At 43.5% G+C, this 17,709-nt stretch overlaps 1 protein-coding gene across 1 annotated transcript in view; it reads right to left on the minus strand.

Moving 5' to 3' along the window:
• Positions 1–3,363: 3,363 nt before the first annotated feature.
• Positions 3,364–17,709, minus strand: part of SERPINI1 (serpin family I member 1) — a 45,272-nt gene continuing 30,926 nt past the window's right edge. Inside the window, exons 6-9 of the mRNA XM_036389190.2 lie at positions 11,941–12,038; positions 6,644–6,730; positions 5,389–5,478; positions 3,364–4,143 (exon numbers count right to left, since the gene is read on the minus strand). Of these exons, the coding sequence (XP_036245083.1) occupies positions 4,067–4,143; positions 5,389–5,478; positions 6,644–6,730; positions 11,941–12,038 (352 nt within the window). The 3' untranslated portion in view covers positions 3,364–4,066. The remainder of the gene's footprint in view (positions 4,144–5,388; positions 5,479–6,643; positions 6,731–11,940; positions 12,039–17,709) is intronic.

Here is a 17,709-nt window from a genome sequence, read left to right on the forward strand (position 1 = left end):
AAAGAACAGCATGCAGAAGAAAGAGGCTGTGCTGTGAAGATCTGCAGCCATAAGAACATGCTAAGGAGGTATGGACTTTAGAAATCTGATAAAAACAGCAGTATGGGACTCTAGAGAAATAGAATGACAACAGGAGCCCTGAGCCTGAAGCAGCCTGATGTAAACCTTGGGAAATCCAGAGAGTTTTCCCAGCTAAATCAACCCAGGGCAGGCAGAGCAGCTCCTTGCTGCAAGGCACTGCTTCCCTCCTGCCTGCCCCTGGCTGGGGCTGCCTCCTGCATCTCTAATCCGTGCATTCCTGTTTTCCCTGCAGGGACAACAGCAAGCATTGCCCAATAAAAGGGACAGGAAGAACTCAAGAATGAGCTTGTAAACACCATTTGTTATTTTAGGGGCAATCTTGCCTCCTCCCCAGGCAGGGAGAAGCCCTGACAGCGATGGGATCTCGCTGTGCCAGGGAATCTGCTCAGACTGGAATTCCAGGGACTCTGTAAGGCAGAGAGGGAAGGGGGGAATTTAGGAGACAACCAAAAGAGAACTGCACATCAATGAGTCAATCCCAGTTATTTATCTCTGGTAGAAAAGAAATTCTGGGTGCTGCTGCAGCAGTGGCTCTCAGCAGTAACCCCAGCACAGCTCTGGGGCTGTCCATGGGTTAGAGAACAACCCATTCCTGCCATTTCACACCAAGCACACGAGGCATCATCCGGGACAAAAATTCCCCTGGGAGCAATGGACTCCCTCTAGCAATCCCTCACCAAGATCAGTGAGGACTGCAACACAAAGCAGGTGTGTGGGGGTTTGTTCCTCCCATCTGTGATTATTAATCTCAGGAACTGGGGCTAATGATGCTCCAAACTCAGCATCTCCCATGAACTGAGATCCACCTGTGCCTGAGCTCTGTTCACGACATCCAGCTTTGCAACACTCCCACAGGATTCCTGTCAGAAGGAAAGTCCTTCTCAGCTCCTTAGGATAGAGTGACATCTTGTGGTTTCTTCTTTTGTCCACCACTGACAAATTAAAATTAGCCAGAAGAGCCTTGAGTAAGTTTGGGTTTGTCTCTGGTGCAACACCAAGATCTCATTTCTCTGAGGAATCTCATGTCCTTGATTCCCACACTGATACAAAAGCTCACTCTGCCACTTGTGGAAGGAGAACGAAAATTTGTGCTTGGAACAGCAACAAATCCATTCTAATTCACACAACATGCCAGATTTTGGTGGAATACAGACTCTACAAAACCCCTCAGGTGCTCAAGGCCACGCACAAGTGAGATCCTAGCAAACAAATAAATCATTTTCAGTTGTAGCACCTCTGCTGAAGGGATTCTTGGGGAAAGCCTTTCTGAGGGCAGCTCTGGAAATCATTCCCAGCTGGGCTCCAGGGCTGTGCAAGGAGGAGAGGAGGATCCCATCAGGGACCTCAATCCAGCTGCACCCACAGGAGCTCAGCACGGTCACACCTGGCTCACTCCATCAGCACCATTGCACAAGTGCCAGTGCTTTGCTTTCTGACAGAGCCTCCAACACAAAACAGTTTTCAATTGAAGGCTCCACACCTAAACTCATAGACGAGCTACAATTGACAAATTCCCCCTGCCAAAAAAAAAAAAAAAAAAAAAAAAGATGCTAGAAAAAGACAAAATGATTTTGCTAGTTTTGTAGTGAAAAAGCAGTGGCACCTTTGAAAGGAACATTATACAAAATCTGGAGTAAAAACCATCATGGAACAGCATCCATATACCTGTGAACTGGCAACAATACTTAAAATCTTACTACTACTGAAAACTATGGAAATAAATCAATTCATGTTGTTGCAAACCAGGTAATTCTCAATTTTCAAGGTTATTTTGCATCTGTAAGGCTTGGGAGTACAGCAAGTGAAATCACAAGTGTTTGCATTTCTGTGCCCACTCAGGCAATCCTGGGAATTGGATTTGGAATTTGTGGTTCTGCATCATTCCATTGTAGTTTTGCTCAATCCAGCTGCAGGGGCATTCAGTGCATTTGCCTGATACCCTCTATAAACCCTTCTGGCCTGGCAGCTGTCCTGCCAAAATTCAAAGCTTCAGCTCCAATCTGTTTTCAGCCCTTCCCTTAGTAAGGAATATTTGTGTTGCAAGGAACTGATAGAAAGAAAAGGCAAAATTGGTCAAGAAGAACTTTTGATGGACTGAAAATAAACACGACTGAAGGTTTCTCATGCCTTTTCTCAGTCAGAGTGAACACCACAAAAATAGCCTGAAAAAAAAATGTTAAAAATGTTCAAAAGCTTAAAAACCAGGTTCCTCTGAGATAACCCACAGGAGATCCTCAGCATATGGTGACTTTTACAGGCATGAGGGGATGTCCACAGAGTTATTTAAATGTGAAGAACCAGCCCTTGTGTAACCCACACCAAAGCTCATTTTACCTGCAGTAAGGCAGATTTTGGTAAAATTAGCCCCTGTTCCTTCTGAGCAGCACTCCCCTTTCCCTCCCCAGCAGAACACTTTTAGCTACACACAGCTAAAATTACCATTTCCATCTACATTTGAATACAAAAGCTGCCTCACCAAGTCCAGACTATAATACAGCAAGGTAATAAGCACCAGCAACACACTCAGGAACCCCATTTGTGAAACAATTCAAGGGGCAGGGCTGGAAATGGGTTCCAAAGCCCTTTTGTCCAAGGGAGCGCTCCCAGCCTGCACAGAGAACATCCCTCACGTCCTGCTCTGACCCGCACCAGCAGCAGAAAGAGTGAACAATGTGTCACATTTTGGAAGTTCTCCTTGCACGAATAACTTTGGGAGCAGAATCTCTGCTGTTCTGAAGAGAGTGAGTGCCAGGGAAGCCTATAACTGCACTTCAGCCAAAATGCATTTGTTCCCATAGAATTCCAAAGAGAAAACTCCTATTGACTGAGAAAAACCCATTTATTATCCAAAGGTTTGTATTTATCATCTGTTTCAAAGGAGCTCCTCCCTCCTTTCCCTCCTGTTCTCTCTCACCTTTTTAATAACCTCTGTTCTTTTTGTATTTTGCACAATGAGAGAGGAAATAATTACACGTCTCTCTGCTGACAGTGGGTACTGCTCCTCCTCTTCCAAATGGAAACAGCAACTAATTCCCCTGCTAACATTTCCCTGTGCTAGGTGTCATTCTCCTCCCTGCCAGTCTGTTCTCAGGGAAAAGCAAGGAAATGAAAAGGAGGATGTTGTTCCTTTCCATTTTTATTTACGAACCGAACATTTTTAGATGCTTAAAATGAAGTCAGGGTGGGTTTGTTTTTTGAGAAAGAACATTCTAGAGCCCTGAAATGAGATATTCAAGAGTAGAACTGCTGTGGGGGAGAAAAAATATGTCCACACCAATGGCATTACTAGTGAACTCCTTTACTTCAGTCACACACAGAGCTTTCTACACTGACAGGTCTCGGATATTCATGCGATCGGGTTTTATTGGCATCATTTTATTCATCAACACTTAGGGGGCAGTGGCAGCCACATGCAGGAGCATCCAAAAAGCAGCACTTGAGAATCACGTGGGACAGTTCACACAAAGTCTACCACAGGCAAGGATCAAATCCACTGGGCTCAGTTATTCCATTTATTTTCTGTGCTGAGCAGAGCACCACAGGCTGTGATGCTCCTGCTCTGCCAGGGACAGGAGGAGGTCACAGTGTCCACATGTGCTTCTTCAGCTCTAGAAATGCCCACCAAGCTTTGCCATTTGCATTATTCAGAGCTGCACACATTCTGCTCCTGGCTCACTGATCAAGTCAGTCTTTGGACTGTAAAAAAATTACAAATAATGGATTTGCAGTTTTCTGCTTTACAACTCTCTAGAACAAGAAACAATTGTTGACATGTACACAACTTTATTTTAAGGACACAGCAATCACAATGACAGAAACAGAACCATTACTTTAATACTGTAAGCTTTCCTCTGGGAACTGACTTGCACACAGTTAGATCCAAAAGCGTTTTGAAACAGTGTCTTGGGGGAAAACACAGCAAACCTTAAATATATTAACTTCAAACTGAATGTGCTTATCTCCTCCTTTTGGTGGCTGGTGGCAGTTAAAGCTTCTCAAAGTCGTGGCCGCTGGAATTCATTGCCTCGGGGTGCATCACCCTTCCCATGAATAGCACGGTACCTGTGGACAAAGTGGGGAAGGAGGGAGGGAAAGGTGTCAGGAGCAGGAGGAGCTGAGGGTTTAAGGCGGTGAATACCAACAATAACCTCGAGAGCTGCGCTGTGTGATTGCTACAGGAACAAATGTCTCAGAACCTGGCACAGGAAACGGCTCAGGAGCCCTGTTTGAAGAGAGCAACCAAACCTGAGCACCTGGGCTTGTCTGGAGGGGAAGGGCAACCAACAGGATTTTTTCAAAAGGTTTCCAACCCCAGATTTCTGGACTAGTAACAAGCTTTGAGGCTTTAGCTACAGCTGTTGGCAGCTCCTCTTTCTACATGCAACAAGGGTCCTGCAATTTCAAGAACTGTCCCAAAGTGAGCAAGTTTTATTCTGTCCTGATTTGAACTTTTCTTTTTGGGGAGATTTTTGGATGTTGAGTAGCAATAAAGGCCAGATACCCTTCTCCAGATATATTTTCTGTCTAATGTGTTTACAACAGTAATAATATTTAATTTTATTATTTTTAATTTTTATTAATAATTATTTTTATTTTATTATAATTAATATTTAATTTATTATAATAATATTTAATTTATTATAATTAATTTTTATTTAATTTTATTATAAAAAACCCCTAAGAGTTGGTATCCTGCCTTGCTGGGAATGAAGTTTGTGGGAATGAAGTCCCACAAGTGACTCTCGCCAAGCAGATCCATAAAACCCCTGTGGGTGCACAGCAATGTTTTATCACCCAGTCACATCCACATCGTTACAGCAAATTACAAAAACCAGACTCAGGAATTACTTAATCCCTGTTGCCCCTTTTGCTGGTGAGTGCTGCTCTCATCCCTCACCTGCCACAGAGCACTTGGAGAGCACAGCAGAATCGTTCCCAGCTGTAATGTGCCTCCATTATGCAAATCCTTTGGTACTGGGAGCACATTTCACTGGGCTGACTGCAGCCAGGCTCTCAGGGAGTGCAAGGATTATGGATGCTCAGGGCAGTAACACTGCTCTCACAACAGAAATGGTGAATTTTTCTTTTCTGGGAGTGTTTTTCAGGGTTATGTCAGATGTTTTGGTGTTTTATCTGGAGAAAGATTCAGGGGCCATGGAAAAGGTGAGTCTTTCAATATTGGGTATTTTAAAACAAACTAAGGAAATGCATAATACAGGCCCAGCCCATTGGTCAAAACATGCAATTTTCCTTTGACTGCTTGAAGATGTGCTGTGAAAAACTCAGAGAAGTCTGCAATATTCTCACCTGTTCTTCTGTTTCTGACCAAAAAGAAGAAGGGATGGTCCACTATGACCTGGGGGTAGAGCACTGCCATTCTGCTGATGGCAATCATTCCTAGAGGAAACACAACAGAGGCACCTTGTCAAGCAGCTCTGCCCCTTCTCCTGCAGCCCCTGAGGTGCCACCCTCAACACCAAAACCAGCAGGAAAATATTCCCAGAAAAGGAAAGAGGCCTGCAGAGTAATTGCCTATTCTGGCTTTGGAATGATTAACAATGCAGAGTGCTGCCATTTCCCAGGCTGAGGGAGCAGCATACAAATTTTAAGATGCAGAACCTTCAGAGGAGCTGTGAGTGCTGCTCACTCACAGAGGGAGGTGCACTGCATTAACCAGCTCTGTGTTTTACACAGTGGAGAGGGAAAGGGAACCCTTAATGACCAGGGAACATGCAAAAATTAAATGGGCTGATCCTGCAGCTCTTGGCTGGTGTTTTTAAATGCTGCAGAGCTGAAGGTAAAATTAACTGTGAATCAGGCAGAGTTTGGCCCTTTGTTACTTTTATTTGGAGGTGCGTGGACTTCTCCAGGATGTTATTACTAATTCCTAGTGTTTCATTTACTTCTAAGTTTTTCACTCCACTGTTCATAAAGACTGGAGCATGTCCATAGAGAGAGCTGGGCACAATTCAACCCAGACCTGGCAAGCAATTCTTCCTTTCCTCAAAGGCTGGCAAAGAAGAGGCAGCTAGAAATCACCTAGTGATACATATGGGCAACAAATGTAACTTATTTTCATGTGCCAATCTGTAAAGCAAGCACCAGCCCCCAGAATTGACAGGGACCAGCTCTGGTTGTGCATTCAGCACCTCCCATCCTGTTTTCCTGGACTTGAGCTTATTAAAATGCAGCTGCCACAACCACCCTGATCTCCCTCTAACTCTCCTGGATCAAATGCCTCTGACCATCTCAATTAGCAGGTGAAAAATGATGAATTGCTCAAGTTCCACGAAGGAAACGTAAATTGCAGACTCTACTCTCCTGACAATCAGAAAATAGAGAAGAGGTTTTTCACAGGATGCTCAAAACTCTTGGTAAAACATGTTACAGAAATGCCAACACTTCTGATTTGCAGAATTCTCTTCTGCAAGCAGCACACTTGCTATGCTGTGTCTCCATGCTGCTATTTAGCTTTCCTGCCTGTACAGCAAATCAGTTGTAAAAAATTAATTAGCAGAGAATTCCCAGACATTTGATTTAATTCTGCTTTTCAGTCAGGTACCTGAGGCAGCAGCAGCTTCTGATCCTTCCTCATTAACTTCTAGAAATGCCTTGTGAAGTGCCTTTGCAAGGTAAAGTTCCTTGTTATCTGCAGAGGAAAGGGGAACAGATTGCAAGTGGCTCAACAAGAAGATTGAAGCATTTAAAGAACCCACCCCAAACACTGCCAAAACCCCAACACCATTATCCACCTTCTACACCAGGCAGGGCAGCAGAAGGGATTTCTTGCATTACAACACCTTCTGCCAATGCCTTTTAACAGCACCATCTACCTCACTCAGATTTGCAGTGCTCTCCTACACCATGGATATTAAAATAGCTCAGGACTGCCCTGAGCTGAGCACAGTGTATAAAGAGAGGGTAAAAACAGCCCTTGGACACAAGATTTTAAATACAGTTAGCGGGGAAAAAAGATTACGACATTACAGGCATAAAAAAATTCATTTCTGCACTAGGTACAACACAGGCTTCCTCCAGGAAAATGAGGTCTTTTCTTTCTTCTGTTATATATTTACAAGAAGCTGACGGGGAATATTTATTGCAAGAACCACCACAGAGCTAGTTTTATTTTCAATCTTGTTTCTGTTCCATCCTTCTCTGTCAGTATTTTAATTCCAGTCCCAGCCTGCTCCTGCTGAATGTCTCACAGGTTTTTGTGGGATGCTGAAGGATCAGCTCTATTGGAATCCTCAGCAGCTGTAATGCCAAAGCAAGCCAAAGGCAGGAGGAGCAGCAGCTGGAAAAGTCTTTCCCCAGCAGAGCTCATTTGCTGCTCTGTACACTCAGCGCTGAATTAAAGCTCCCAGTTCAGCTGCTGCACTTCAATCTCACCAACAAAAGCCCCAAATCATCCCCTCAGGGACTGTGTGCAGTAAAACAGAGGCTGCTACAACTGGTACCAGGTCTAGACTTCAGTCCCAAGCCTTCAGCAAGGCTGTCCTGAGAGCTGGGATTCAGTTTCCACCCTGTTCCTTTAAAACATGGCACATGCAGCACCCACTTGTCTTTAACACCAAGCAAAAATCTTAAATCCAAACACATTTTTTATGTTCAACAAAACATAGTAAGTGGAGGAACACCCATTTAGCCTAACCATGTATTTTAATCACTTCTTTATTACTGCAGCCCTGAAGCCTGATCCTGTGCCCTGTAATACTCACACAAATATTTCACACTTTTGCTTCCAGTGCTTTATTTTGCATAGTTTGGTGGTGCTTTGGTGGTGCTGATGGAACTCCAAGGTGTATTCCTGATGAGAAATACACCTCAGAAGATTGGTCTCCACCTGGTGGGCTCAGAGCCCCTATTTCTGAGAGCACAAACACTGCTAGCATTTGCCATCAGGTACAAAAGGTGAGAGCTTTCAGGATCTGAGTATTAAAAGCAACATTTTAAGTTGACAGGAACACAAAAAGTGCCACTGCAGATGAGACCAGTACACCCCGTACAATTCCAGCTATGGAATTGCTGCTTCACAAGAAGGTACAAAAAGCCCTGTAAATGAAAACTGCAGCACAACTTCCAAGAGAAAAATATCCTCTCACCAGCATGAGCCTTGTAGCCTAACCCAAGTTTCTATCCACAGAGTGCCTTTATTCAGTGCAGTATAGAGAGTTCTGATTGCTCTGGAGCAATTTCATTTTTTCAGTCCTGCCAATCTCAAGGAACACCCAGCAAAGATCCCTGTGGTTAAGTTTTCCATGAGAGAAGCACTTTCTATTTGTTTTCCATTTGCTGCATTGGGTATCTTTGTCCTTGGATGATGAAAAGAGCAATTCCACATCCCAAATTACCTTCTCTAGATTCTTCTCTTTATATTGCTGCTATCACATCCTTCTCATTCATCTCTCCCTGCAGTGAATGAATCTATTTTCCTGTGAAAGCATAATGTTGTCCCTGAGAGTCCCAGCCTTTCCTCTGCTGCAGGTTGGGACTGTCCCATCCCTGGCTGCAATGCTCCATCTCCTCAGGATTACCCACATTCCCTTATGGCTTTCACAGGGAACAAGGTGGGGCTGCCATGAGCATCTCCCATCACTTCCTTCCTCTCCAGGAGCTTCTCTGAATGTGGATTTCCATAAGAAAAATGCGGATTTTCCTGGCTCGGTTGTGAACACCTCAGGGGAGTCCCCTGTGGATCTGGTGGCCAAGTTTCAGCTCTGTGCAGGAAGGCTGACCCCTGGGGAGTGGGAGGGAGCTGCAGCTGCCCCCTAATGAGCACGACTCTGCTGGCACCACACTTCATTTGTCACTATCTCCATATGTCTGCAGACTCCCACTCAGCTGCCAACTGGCTGCTCTGAAAATCTCATTTTTTAAAAAAAATACCATGTGGGTTTATTGGCTCTTCTTGCTTAGGCTGTCCCAGAAAAATTATATGGATGTCAGTCAAGACTTCCAAGAGTTATTTACTGGACTGATGCTCTTCTAACTACTTCTTATTGAGAAGGAAGTCACTGAGATCCCTTCACTGCTCGCCCAGGTCACCTTGCATTAAAAGCAGCTGCTTTTAGGGCTCTATAAAACAGCCAGAAATATTATAACCATTTGAAGGGGAAGGGGAGTTTTAGCACTGAAATTAGTTCAAGTGCTAAGTCTTCAGTGGTGTTAAAACACTCAAGCAGCAAATTTATGTGATGTGGTAAAGTCACAATGGTAACATCTCAAACAGCAGAGGTTGTTTCAAGATTATTTTGGACAGCTGATGGAATCAGATGCAAGTAGCTGAAAGTGAGAGTCAGAATAGAGGAGAGCTGGCAGCCCAAGGGGAATGTCCTCCTACTCACCTGTGGCAATTGTCAAAGAGCCTGATTCCTGCCAGGGTGCAACATTCGCAAAGTGCACCTCAGTAACACTTGCCCTGCTCAGAGCCCAGACATTCCAGAGGGCACAGCTGGTCCTTCTGGGTCCATTTTGCAGATTGAGGGGGAAACAGCAAAAAATTCTGACTACTGAAAAATAATCCTGCAATGTGGTTTACAGCCACTAAAGCCACAGAGAATTTTGCTGAGGTCACCAATCTGCCTGCAGCTGATGACAGGATTTGGGTTGCTGCTGCAATTGCAGGAGACTTTTCCTGGCAGCAATGCCAGAGCAACAGCACAGCAAGGGGAGAGGATTTGTAAATGCAACCAAATTGCTCAAAAATCTCTTTAGATTTAATGTGATTTATATCTTCCTAAATTAAGTGTCCAGTTAAAGATTTTGTTGAAATATCTGCATTTAAGACCTCATGAAGTGCAAGATTTTCCAGAGGGGTGACCCTGAGATCCACATCAACTTCCAACTTCCATTTCCTGATGTCCCATTCAGGTGTCTATAAAAGTCAACTTTAAACCATTTGTCTTCATGACTTATTTTCCCTTCCTCCATCCATATTTTAAATGATGAAAATTAGAAAGAAGGAAAGTATTCTGTATTTTGACTACTTAAAATTTCATTTAGACAGTATCAACTGTGGGGTTTTCACTAAAGACATTACTTCAAAACCATTTTTTCATTCTTAATTTACAAATAACCTTTTCATGCCCAGGTAGAACAACCTATTTTCAGTGAAAAGCAGGAAAGCTACAGTAAAACTCATGAATTTTCTCTACACACTGCTCTACACTTAAATAACAAGTAAATCTTTAAATGGCAAGGAGTTAATTCAGCCAGGCAGAACATGGTGTTTATTTTGTACAATACAATTGTCAGAAATACAAAACTTTAAATAAATCATTAGTCACATGGATTAAGACACAAGCATGTGGTTCTTTCTGCCAAACTCTTGATAAGTAGATGTCCCTGATATATAAATGAATTTTACATGGAACTAAATAAAAGCCAGGTGCTGCCTTTGTGGTTCCCTGTGCATTTTCCATTATCCTTGGAGCTTTTCCTCAAGTAAATAATTTCCTATAAATAGACCAGAATTTAAAGGGAAGCTGACTTTTCTTTGAGCTGGCAGAGAAAATGAACATGTTTTTCTTCAGAAAACTGCTATTTCTTTGAAAAAGGGGTTTTTCATTTATTTCAACTCTTTTCATATTAGCTAAAGCCAGTTTTTCCTCAATTTCACTGGAAAAGTGAAGGGGGCAAACCAGTGGAATAAGCTACATGATAGACTGTAAAGAATATTTCAAATTTAGCAAAAATGGAAGGCTGTGAACATCACAAACACTGCTCTGTGAGTGAGGAAGGTTTGCTTTATGAGCAGTGCTTGGACCAAGGCACACAGGAGTGACTGTCCCAGGGTCAGACAGTGGGAACAGGATTTCCCACCAGCCAAGGAGCTGCTGGATGGCTGGGGAGCAACACATGGAGCTAAAAACCCCAAAAATCAGACAGGTGCCACCTCAGTACAGAGCAGCTGGGGCTGCCCCTGCATCCTGGCAGTGCCCAAGGCCAGCTTGGACAGGGCTTGGAGCACCTGGGACAGTGGAAGGTGTCCCTGCCCATGGCAAGGGGTGCAATGAGATGGTCTTTAAGGTTTCTTCCAACCCAAACCATGCTGTGACACCACGGACAGCTTTAGGAGGTATTAAAAGCATAAATATCTCACTTCCACATGGATTTTTGAAGGTATTGGATATTCAACTTCTGCTGAATGCAGGTGGCATTTGTGACTAAATTGTTTTTATCTCCAAACTCTTCCTTCCTGTGCTGCTTCCAGGTATCTGGGGTGTCACAGAAAAATCCTTTCCTTAGGATTTTTCTCCTGAGAAGCTGAGAGGCCTCAGGAACAAAATGCAAACAATGGTTATCTGCTGCTGTGGAATGCAACACGTGCATCTGGGATTGGGCTCATGTGGTTGTTTCTAATTAATGGCCAATCACAGCCCAGCTGTCTGAACTGTCTCAGTCACAAACCTTTGTTATCATTCCTTTTCTATTCTTAGCCAGCCTTCTGATGAAATCCTTTCTTCTACTCTTTTAGTATAGTTTTAATATAATATATACCACAAAACAATAAATCAGCCTTCTGAAACACGGAGTCAACATTCTCGTCTCTTCCCTCATCCTGGGACCCCTGTGAACACCATCACAGTGGGGAGAGGAATTAATTGTGCAACAGCTCAGTGCTCCTCGTGCTGGGAACAAAGAGCACTGGAGACACAGAGTGCCCCCCCTGGGGCGTGAATCCCACCCAGGCACTGCAGCCATGCCCTGCTCCAGTCTGCGCCTGCCTCTTGCAGGGCATCACACTTGGTCTCCATCTCTAATGAGACCCAGCTCTGAAACACTCAGAGTGAACTCTCCCAGGTGAAAAAATGTATTCCCTCGTCTGCCTTGAGAGACAAGGCAAGAAGTTCTTACCAGACATGGCAGTGAGGTCAGCACTGCTGCTGAACAGCTCTGTAATTCCCAGACCTCTCCAGACATCCTTCAGATCAATTTCCTGCTCTACTGTGAACCTGGAGAATGGAAGAGAACATGACAAAAAGCCAGATGTAAGCACTACTTACTGTTATTAGAAGATTAAATTTTCTAAGTGAACACACCAAGATAAATAATGCAAAGTAGGTGATCCAGTGCTAGTGACACCTTCCAAAAAAAAATGCTTATAAACAAATGAGTTTACTCACAGCTGGATTTTTCCTAATACAGAAGCAATCAAAAATATGCTAATGGTATGTGCAGCCCCCTGCCCATAAAACTGCAGAGCAAAATTATGCAGCAGCTAATGGAAATGCTTACTTTTTACACAAGAGGTTTTCTCTAAAACCTGAATTTAATTGTGCAGATACCAGAACAGAATATCAAATGAGGCAAAGGACAGCAGAACTTCCCAGAGAGCTGCTGGCAAAGGAGGAATAAGATACATACTCCATTTTCACTTTGATAATATAAGGAAGACCAGCTATGAATATGAATATAATTATGAAGCATTGCTGATTCAGCTTCTAATTAGTGTGGTGGCACAATTGTAATTGAGTTTTGATTGTGAGTAAAGAGCAGGGAAAACAAATAGTTGTTAGTGTAAATGCACTGAGTGTCACCTGGCAAAAGCCCTGCTCTAGGCTGGGTTAGTGAGCTGGAAGGACAAACTGACATCTGTCCTGAGGGCAACATTCTGGGCAACCTGGGAGAGCTGAAAACAAGCAGAAGCTTGTTCCATTTACAAGGTGATTTTCAAACATTGTAAAAGCTATGCCTGGTGTCAGTAGAACAAAAAAAAAACCACCTTTATGCATGGCCAGACTGAGACTGGACAGCTGAAGAAACACAGAAACATGGCAGAAAAATATTAGTAATGGCAGCCCCCAGCAGAAAATAGCAGATGTGTAGAGGGTGACACAGGAGAGTGAGTGCAATCCTTGTGAGGGCTGAGCTCTGGGGGCTCTGGAGAATGAGCAGGGAATTATTTGTGATTTACAATGTGCTGGCTGGAGCTGTCCAGCACACAGCCTGGTCTGTAGGAGGCTGCCCTGCTTTGTTCTGGTTCCTGCAGCCACTGAGTCAGCCCCAGGCACAGCTCAGTCCTTGGGGATGGGCACAGAAATGCTAGAAACAAATACATGTGCAATCTCCTTCTTTGGGATTGAACTCCCCAGCTCCATGGAGAACAACATGTTCTCTTCTAGTGGAAGTCTGGCCCAGAGCTGTGGGCAGGGCACAGCTGATGGAGAGCTGAGATGTCCAACCTTGGCATGCACCAGCCTTGGCAGCTTGAAAAAGAATCATCTGGACATTAAAGAGAACTGGATAAGAGTCAAGTGGATCTTCCTCACTTGCACAAACCTGAAAAAAATCAAGTACATAATCTACTTTCATAATGAACTTAGAAATGCCACTAGAAGCCAAAAATCTGGGGTGGAATGGATATCATCCAGAATTATCATTATCCAGAGAATAATTTTAGGACTTAAAATAGGATCTGGAGATAGCTCAGCACTGATAAATCACTGGTGGCATCAGCAGTGTTCATGCACTCTGTCCAGACCAATTCCAGGGCATGCATGGAATAAAAACACAGGAACTGATTCTTGAGGTTTTATTGCCTTGAAAGATCTCAAAAGAATCAGAAGAGACCAACAAAACTTCAAGCACTGAAGAAGCTTCTCATGTTGTTCTGGCAGATCCTGCATCAGTTACTGTGGTAACAAGTCTACAAGCTGCTCATTCAATCAAATTTCCCTGACCTTTAGGATTCAAAACTAAAATCACTTTTACTCTCACAACACACTTGTAAAACATGCCCACAACTACTTCAGAGACTCTAGTAAAAAGCCTAAAAAAGCTGAATTGAGACTTGATTCCCAATGCTAGGGTTAGTACAGTCCAGTCCAGAGGTCCTGTCTGTACACACTAAAGAGTTCCACAGAAAATAAACCCAGAAATATTTCCTTCTATATTATATTTACATTGAAACGTTTTGAAAACCACTTCCAGCTGCACCTACTTTACAGAGAATGCAAATGATTGTTAAAATGCATTTTATAGAATTTTCAGAGCTGTTTCCCTTTGTGGTTTTTATTTCACCCCAATATTAAATGCATCAAGCTTTCAACATGATTTAGGTAGGAGCCAGCAGTGTCAAATTTGTAAGAAATATTAGGATAAGAAAGCAGCAAGTAAAGTCTGCACGAGAAGTAAAAAATAAGAAAAATAACTGCAAAAAAAGCTTTTTTTTTTTCCCAAGTGCAGAGTATCAGAGTAAGACAGAAATGGAAATCAGGTGGGTTTAAGTCTCTGGACCATCAGACAGCAAACACCCATCTGCTCAGAGATGCAAGCGACCCAGAAAGCAGCTGTGGCACAGGATGCTCCTGCACACTGAGCAAGGGGGAGCCCTGGGAGAGGCTCAGGGAAAAGATAAACCTGGAAGGCTCACTGAGCATGGATGTGAGGAAAGGCAAAGCCAACAGATGGGCTGTAAAGGCAAGGAGAGCCTGGGGGAAGGACAGCACAGCCACGGGAGATGGAGGCTCCATCCCTGCCTGGAAGCTCTGGAAAGGCAAATCCTGAGCAGCTGGATGAGTGAGGGGCTGCCCAGCATCTGCAGAGGTGAGTTCCTGCTTTTTGTGAGCAACAAAAACACACCCAAAATACCACATCAGCTGTACAGATATCAAATGATCCCTTCACAGAAACAAACCTCATTACTGCCCTTCTTGGAGTTTTGTGGTAAAACCCCACTCCAAAGAGATCTCCCCTCTTTCCTCACGTGCTCTGAAAAGCAGGCAGAGTTACAGATCAATTATTAATGAGATTTCCAATATTTCAGCTGACATCAGGACCAGCCTTTTCTCAAAAGTAACAGGGCAGCTTCCACAGCCTGAAATTTAATTTCAGGCTCTGCAGTTTGACATAAACATTCAGCAGGAGTTACCCCTCAGTCAGATCAGGATTTCTGTGCACTCCTCCCAGACAGTGAGGATGATATCCAAAATCAAAGCTGACAACCTAGAGCACAGAACTGACACTCCAGCTCATTTCCCACACTCTGGGAATGCTGAGCTCCACAATACTACCCCTGGCACTTGGTTATTTGCACTTTGCTGCATATCATGTACCAGATGGTCATTTTTGATTTCTCCCACCATCTTTTAGGTGCTCCTGATGCTAAAAATACTCTGAAAACTTTTTAATACTTTTAATTTTAATACTTCAGTATCAAAAATCATGGAACGCTAGCAACTGAGAGCTTTAAAAACCACAAAGGGAAATCTGAGAAACAGACACTGAAGAGAAGATTAAGTAGAGAAACCAGCAAGCCTCTGGAGAGTTTAGCTGAGAATCAGGACATTTTAATGCAATTTAAAACTTGCACAAGCATTAGAATAAAATGATGCATTTATGTCACTGACATTCTGTAGTTAAGAATTAACATTCCACATCAGGCCATCTTTTCTTCTATTTTACAGCCTTTAAAGAAAGAAATAAAGATGTGTTCATCTTCTATGGTGTCATGCAACCCTTAAAACACTGAATTTTCTGTGATTTTTAGGTGCTCAAGAGCCAAGAAGGATGAAGGTACAGGGTCTACTCATCAGGAGAAGGGAACTGCAGCCTGCAGTGATTCATCCCAAATGCCACCACTTCAAAAATTCCTGAGGGTTCTGAGTGAGCCAAAGCAAGACAATTCCAGGTTTTCAGATTGGCTCTAAGGGATGAAATCCTGCAGAAGGACAGCCAAACAGAGGAATGGCTGCAGGGCCTGACATTCCTGCTGGTGATGCCCTGTGCAGGCTGCCCTGGAGCAGAGGCTGGGCAGAGCTCCAGAATAGAGCAGGGATTCATTCCAAGCATCTCCTCCATGGATCCACCTTGGGCAGCACCAGAGCCCAGCCAGGGCTGCACCCAAGATGAACCAAAATGGCCCCAAAATGCACGAGCGTTCCCGGGGTCTCTGCCTTGGATCAGTTCTGCTCCATTTGCATCTTGCAGTTCATTGTCCCATTCCAGCTTTAGCCCCTGCACTCCCACCCTGCTTGTTTTTCTCTCTCCAGCCCACGGGGTTTGTGCTCTTGGGCTGAGATTTGGATCATTTGTCCTTGGTGCCCAGCTGGAGCAGGAATTGTTTTGTCTCCCTGCTCTGTGCACAGAGCTCACCATCCCATAATATGAAGCTCAGACCCACACACTAAAGCAGCACAGAACCTGAAACATAGAAAAGCTCAAACCTGAGGCATCATTTGGAGAACAGGCCCTGGGGACTGAGGCACTGCTGGCACCCAGGCTCCAGTGCCAGCTGCTATCAGTTCCAGCATCCTGGCTGGAATTTCAGCCAGCTTGTCCCCAGGTGCTAGGAGCAGCCTCCAGGATTTAATACTCTGAAAACAAACAAGTGAGAGAGCAAAAAACCCCCACTAAAAGCAAAACCAGGCAAAAAAAGCAACCCCAAAACCAACAACCATGCAGCTGCTCTGGGCAGGGGAAGCCAAGCAGGTTGTGGGTTTTCCTCTGGGAGGATCCTTCCTTCCAGGGCTCAACGGGCAGGAATTGGGTGGGATTGTGTTCCAGGGGAGTTTTGTGCCTCTTCTGTGGTTGTGTCTCAAGGACAACCAGCACTGGCCCATTCCTCATCAAAAGGGGACTTGAGACAGCAGGTTAAAAAGTAAAACCAGAAAGCTCAAGGATTTTTTTTTTTCTTCATTTTGGTTTGGATTTATATTGAGTTTTGAGGAGTGATTTTAGTGCTTGCTGCTTTTTCTTTTAAAGAAAACAACCTTCAGCTAACACCACTTATCATTTTGGCACCATCTAAAGATTTTAAAGCTATTTTAAATGCACAAAAAAAGCAAGAAGGTTGTTACAGAGATCTGGGCACACTGGAACAATGCTGAAGAAGGGATCTGCAAACTGTAGCACCACTATTAGGTACCAGTTCCTCCCATGCTCTTCAAGTAATTTATGTTGGAGAAACAGCTTTGTAAATTAGATTCATGGTCTGTTTCACTCCTATGCAAAAAGTGGATTAAAATGTTGATCATTTTAGTCTGGGTTAAGCTGGAAACAATGATTTGGAAATGAAAATGAGGAAGTATAATTTAACCATTCTGTACAAATCTCTCCTTTGCCATTAAGAGGAATAATACACAATTTCATTTGCACACAGATAATGCAGACAGAAATTGCAAAGTTGTGATTGACTCTGCTTTGGCAAGTCATTCAGACCCATTACAAATGTATAAGTTTAAGAAATGTTCACTTTATAATTGGATAGCATCTCTCAAGATATAAAAATTTAATTTTATTCCAGTGCTGCTTTCAATTTCTCAGTGGACAGAGCCTTGAGGCCACATTTCATAACATGCCTTTCTGAGTCACAGCATCAAATATTTATGAAGTGTTTATTTAGAGCATTGACAAAATCCTGTAGATCACCTCTGAATCCCTAATGGAATCCAACACCTTGGGAGCATGCAATTAATTTCTGGATTTTTTGTCAGGAGACTGCAGAATTCCTACACAATTCCAGGCTCAGGATAGTTATCTTTTGTAAGCTGAAAGCACTGAAGGTGATTAGCATGTGTTTGCCTCTGTACAGCCTGAATTTGCAGGTGTTTATCCCATTCTTTGGGGTTCTTGGATAAGAACCAAGCAGCCTGAAGGCAGAATAAATAAGGACATTTTATGATC

Source organism: Molothrus ater, chromosome 10 (genome assembly GCF_012460135.2).
Source record: "Molothrus ater isolate BHLD 08-10-18 breed brown headed cowbird chromosome 10, BPBGC_Mater_1.1, whole genome shotgun sequence".
Classification (NCBI taxonomy): Eukaryota; Metazoa; Chordata; class Aves; order Passeriformes; family Icteridae; genus Molothrus; species Molothrus ater.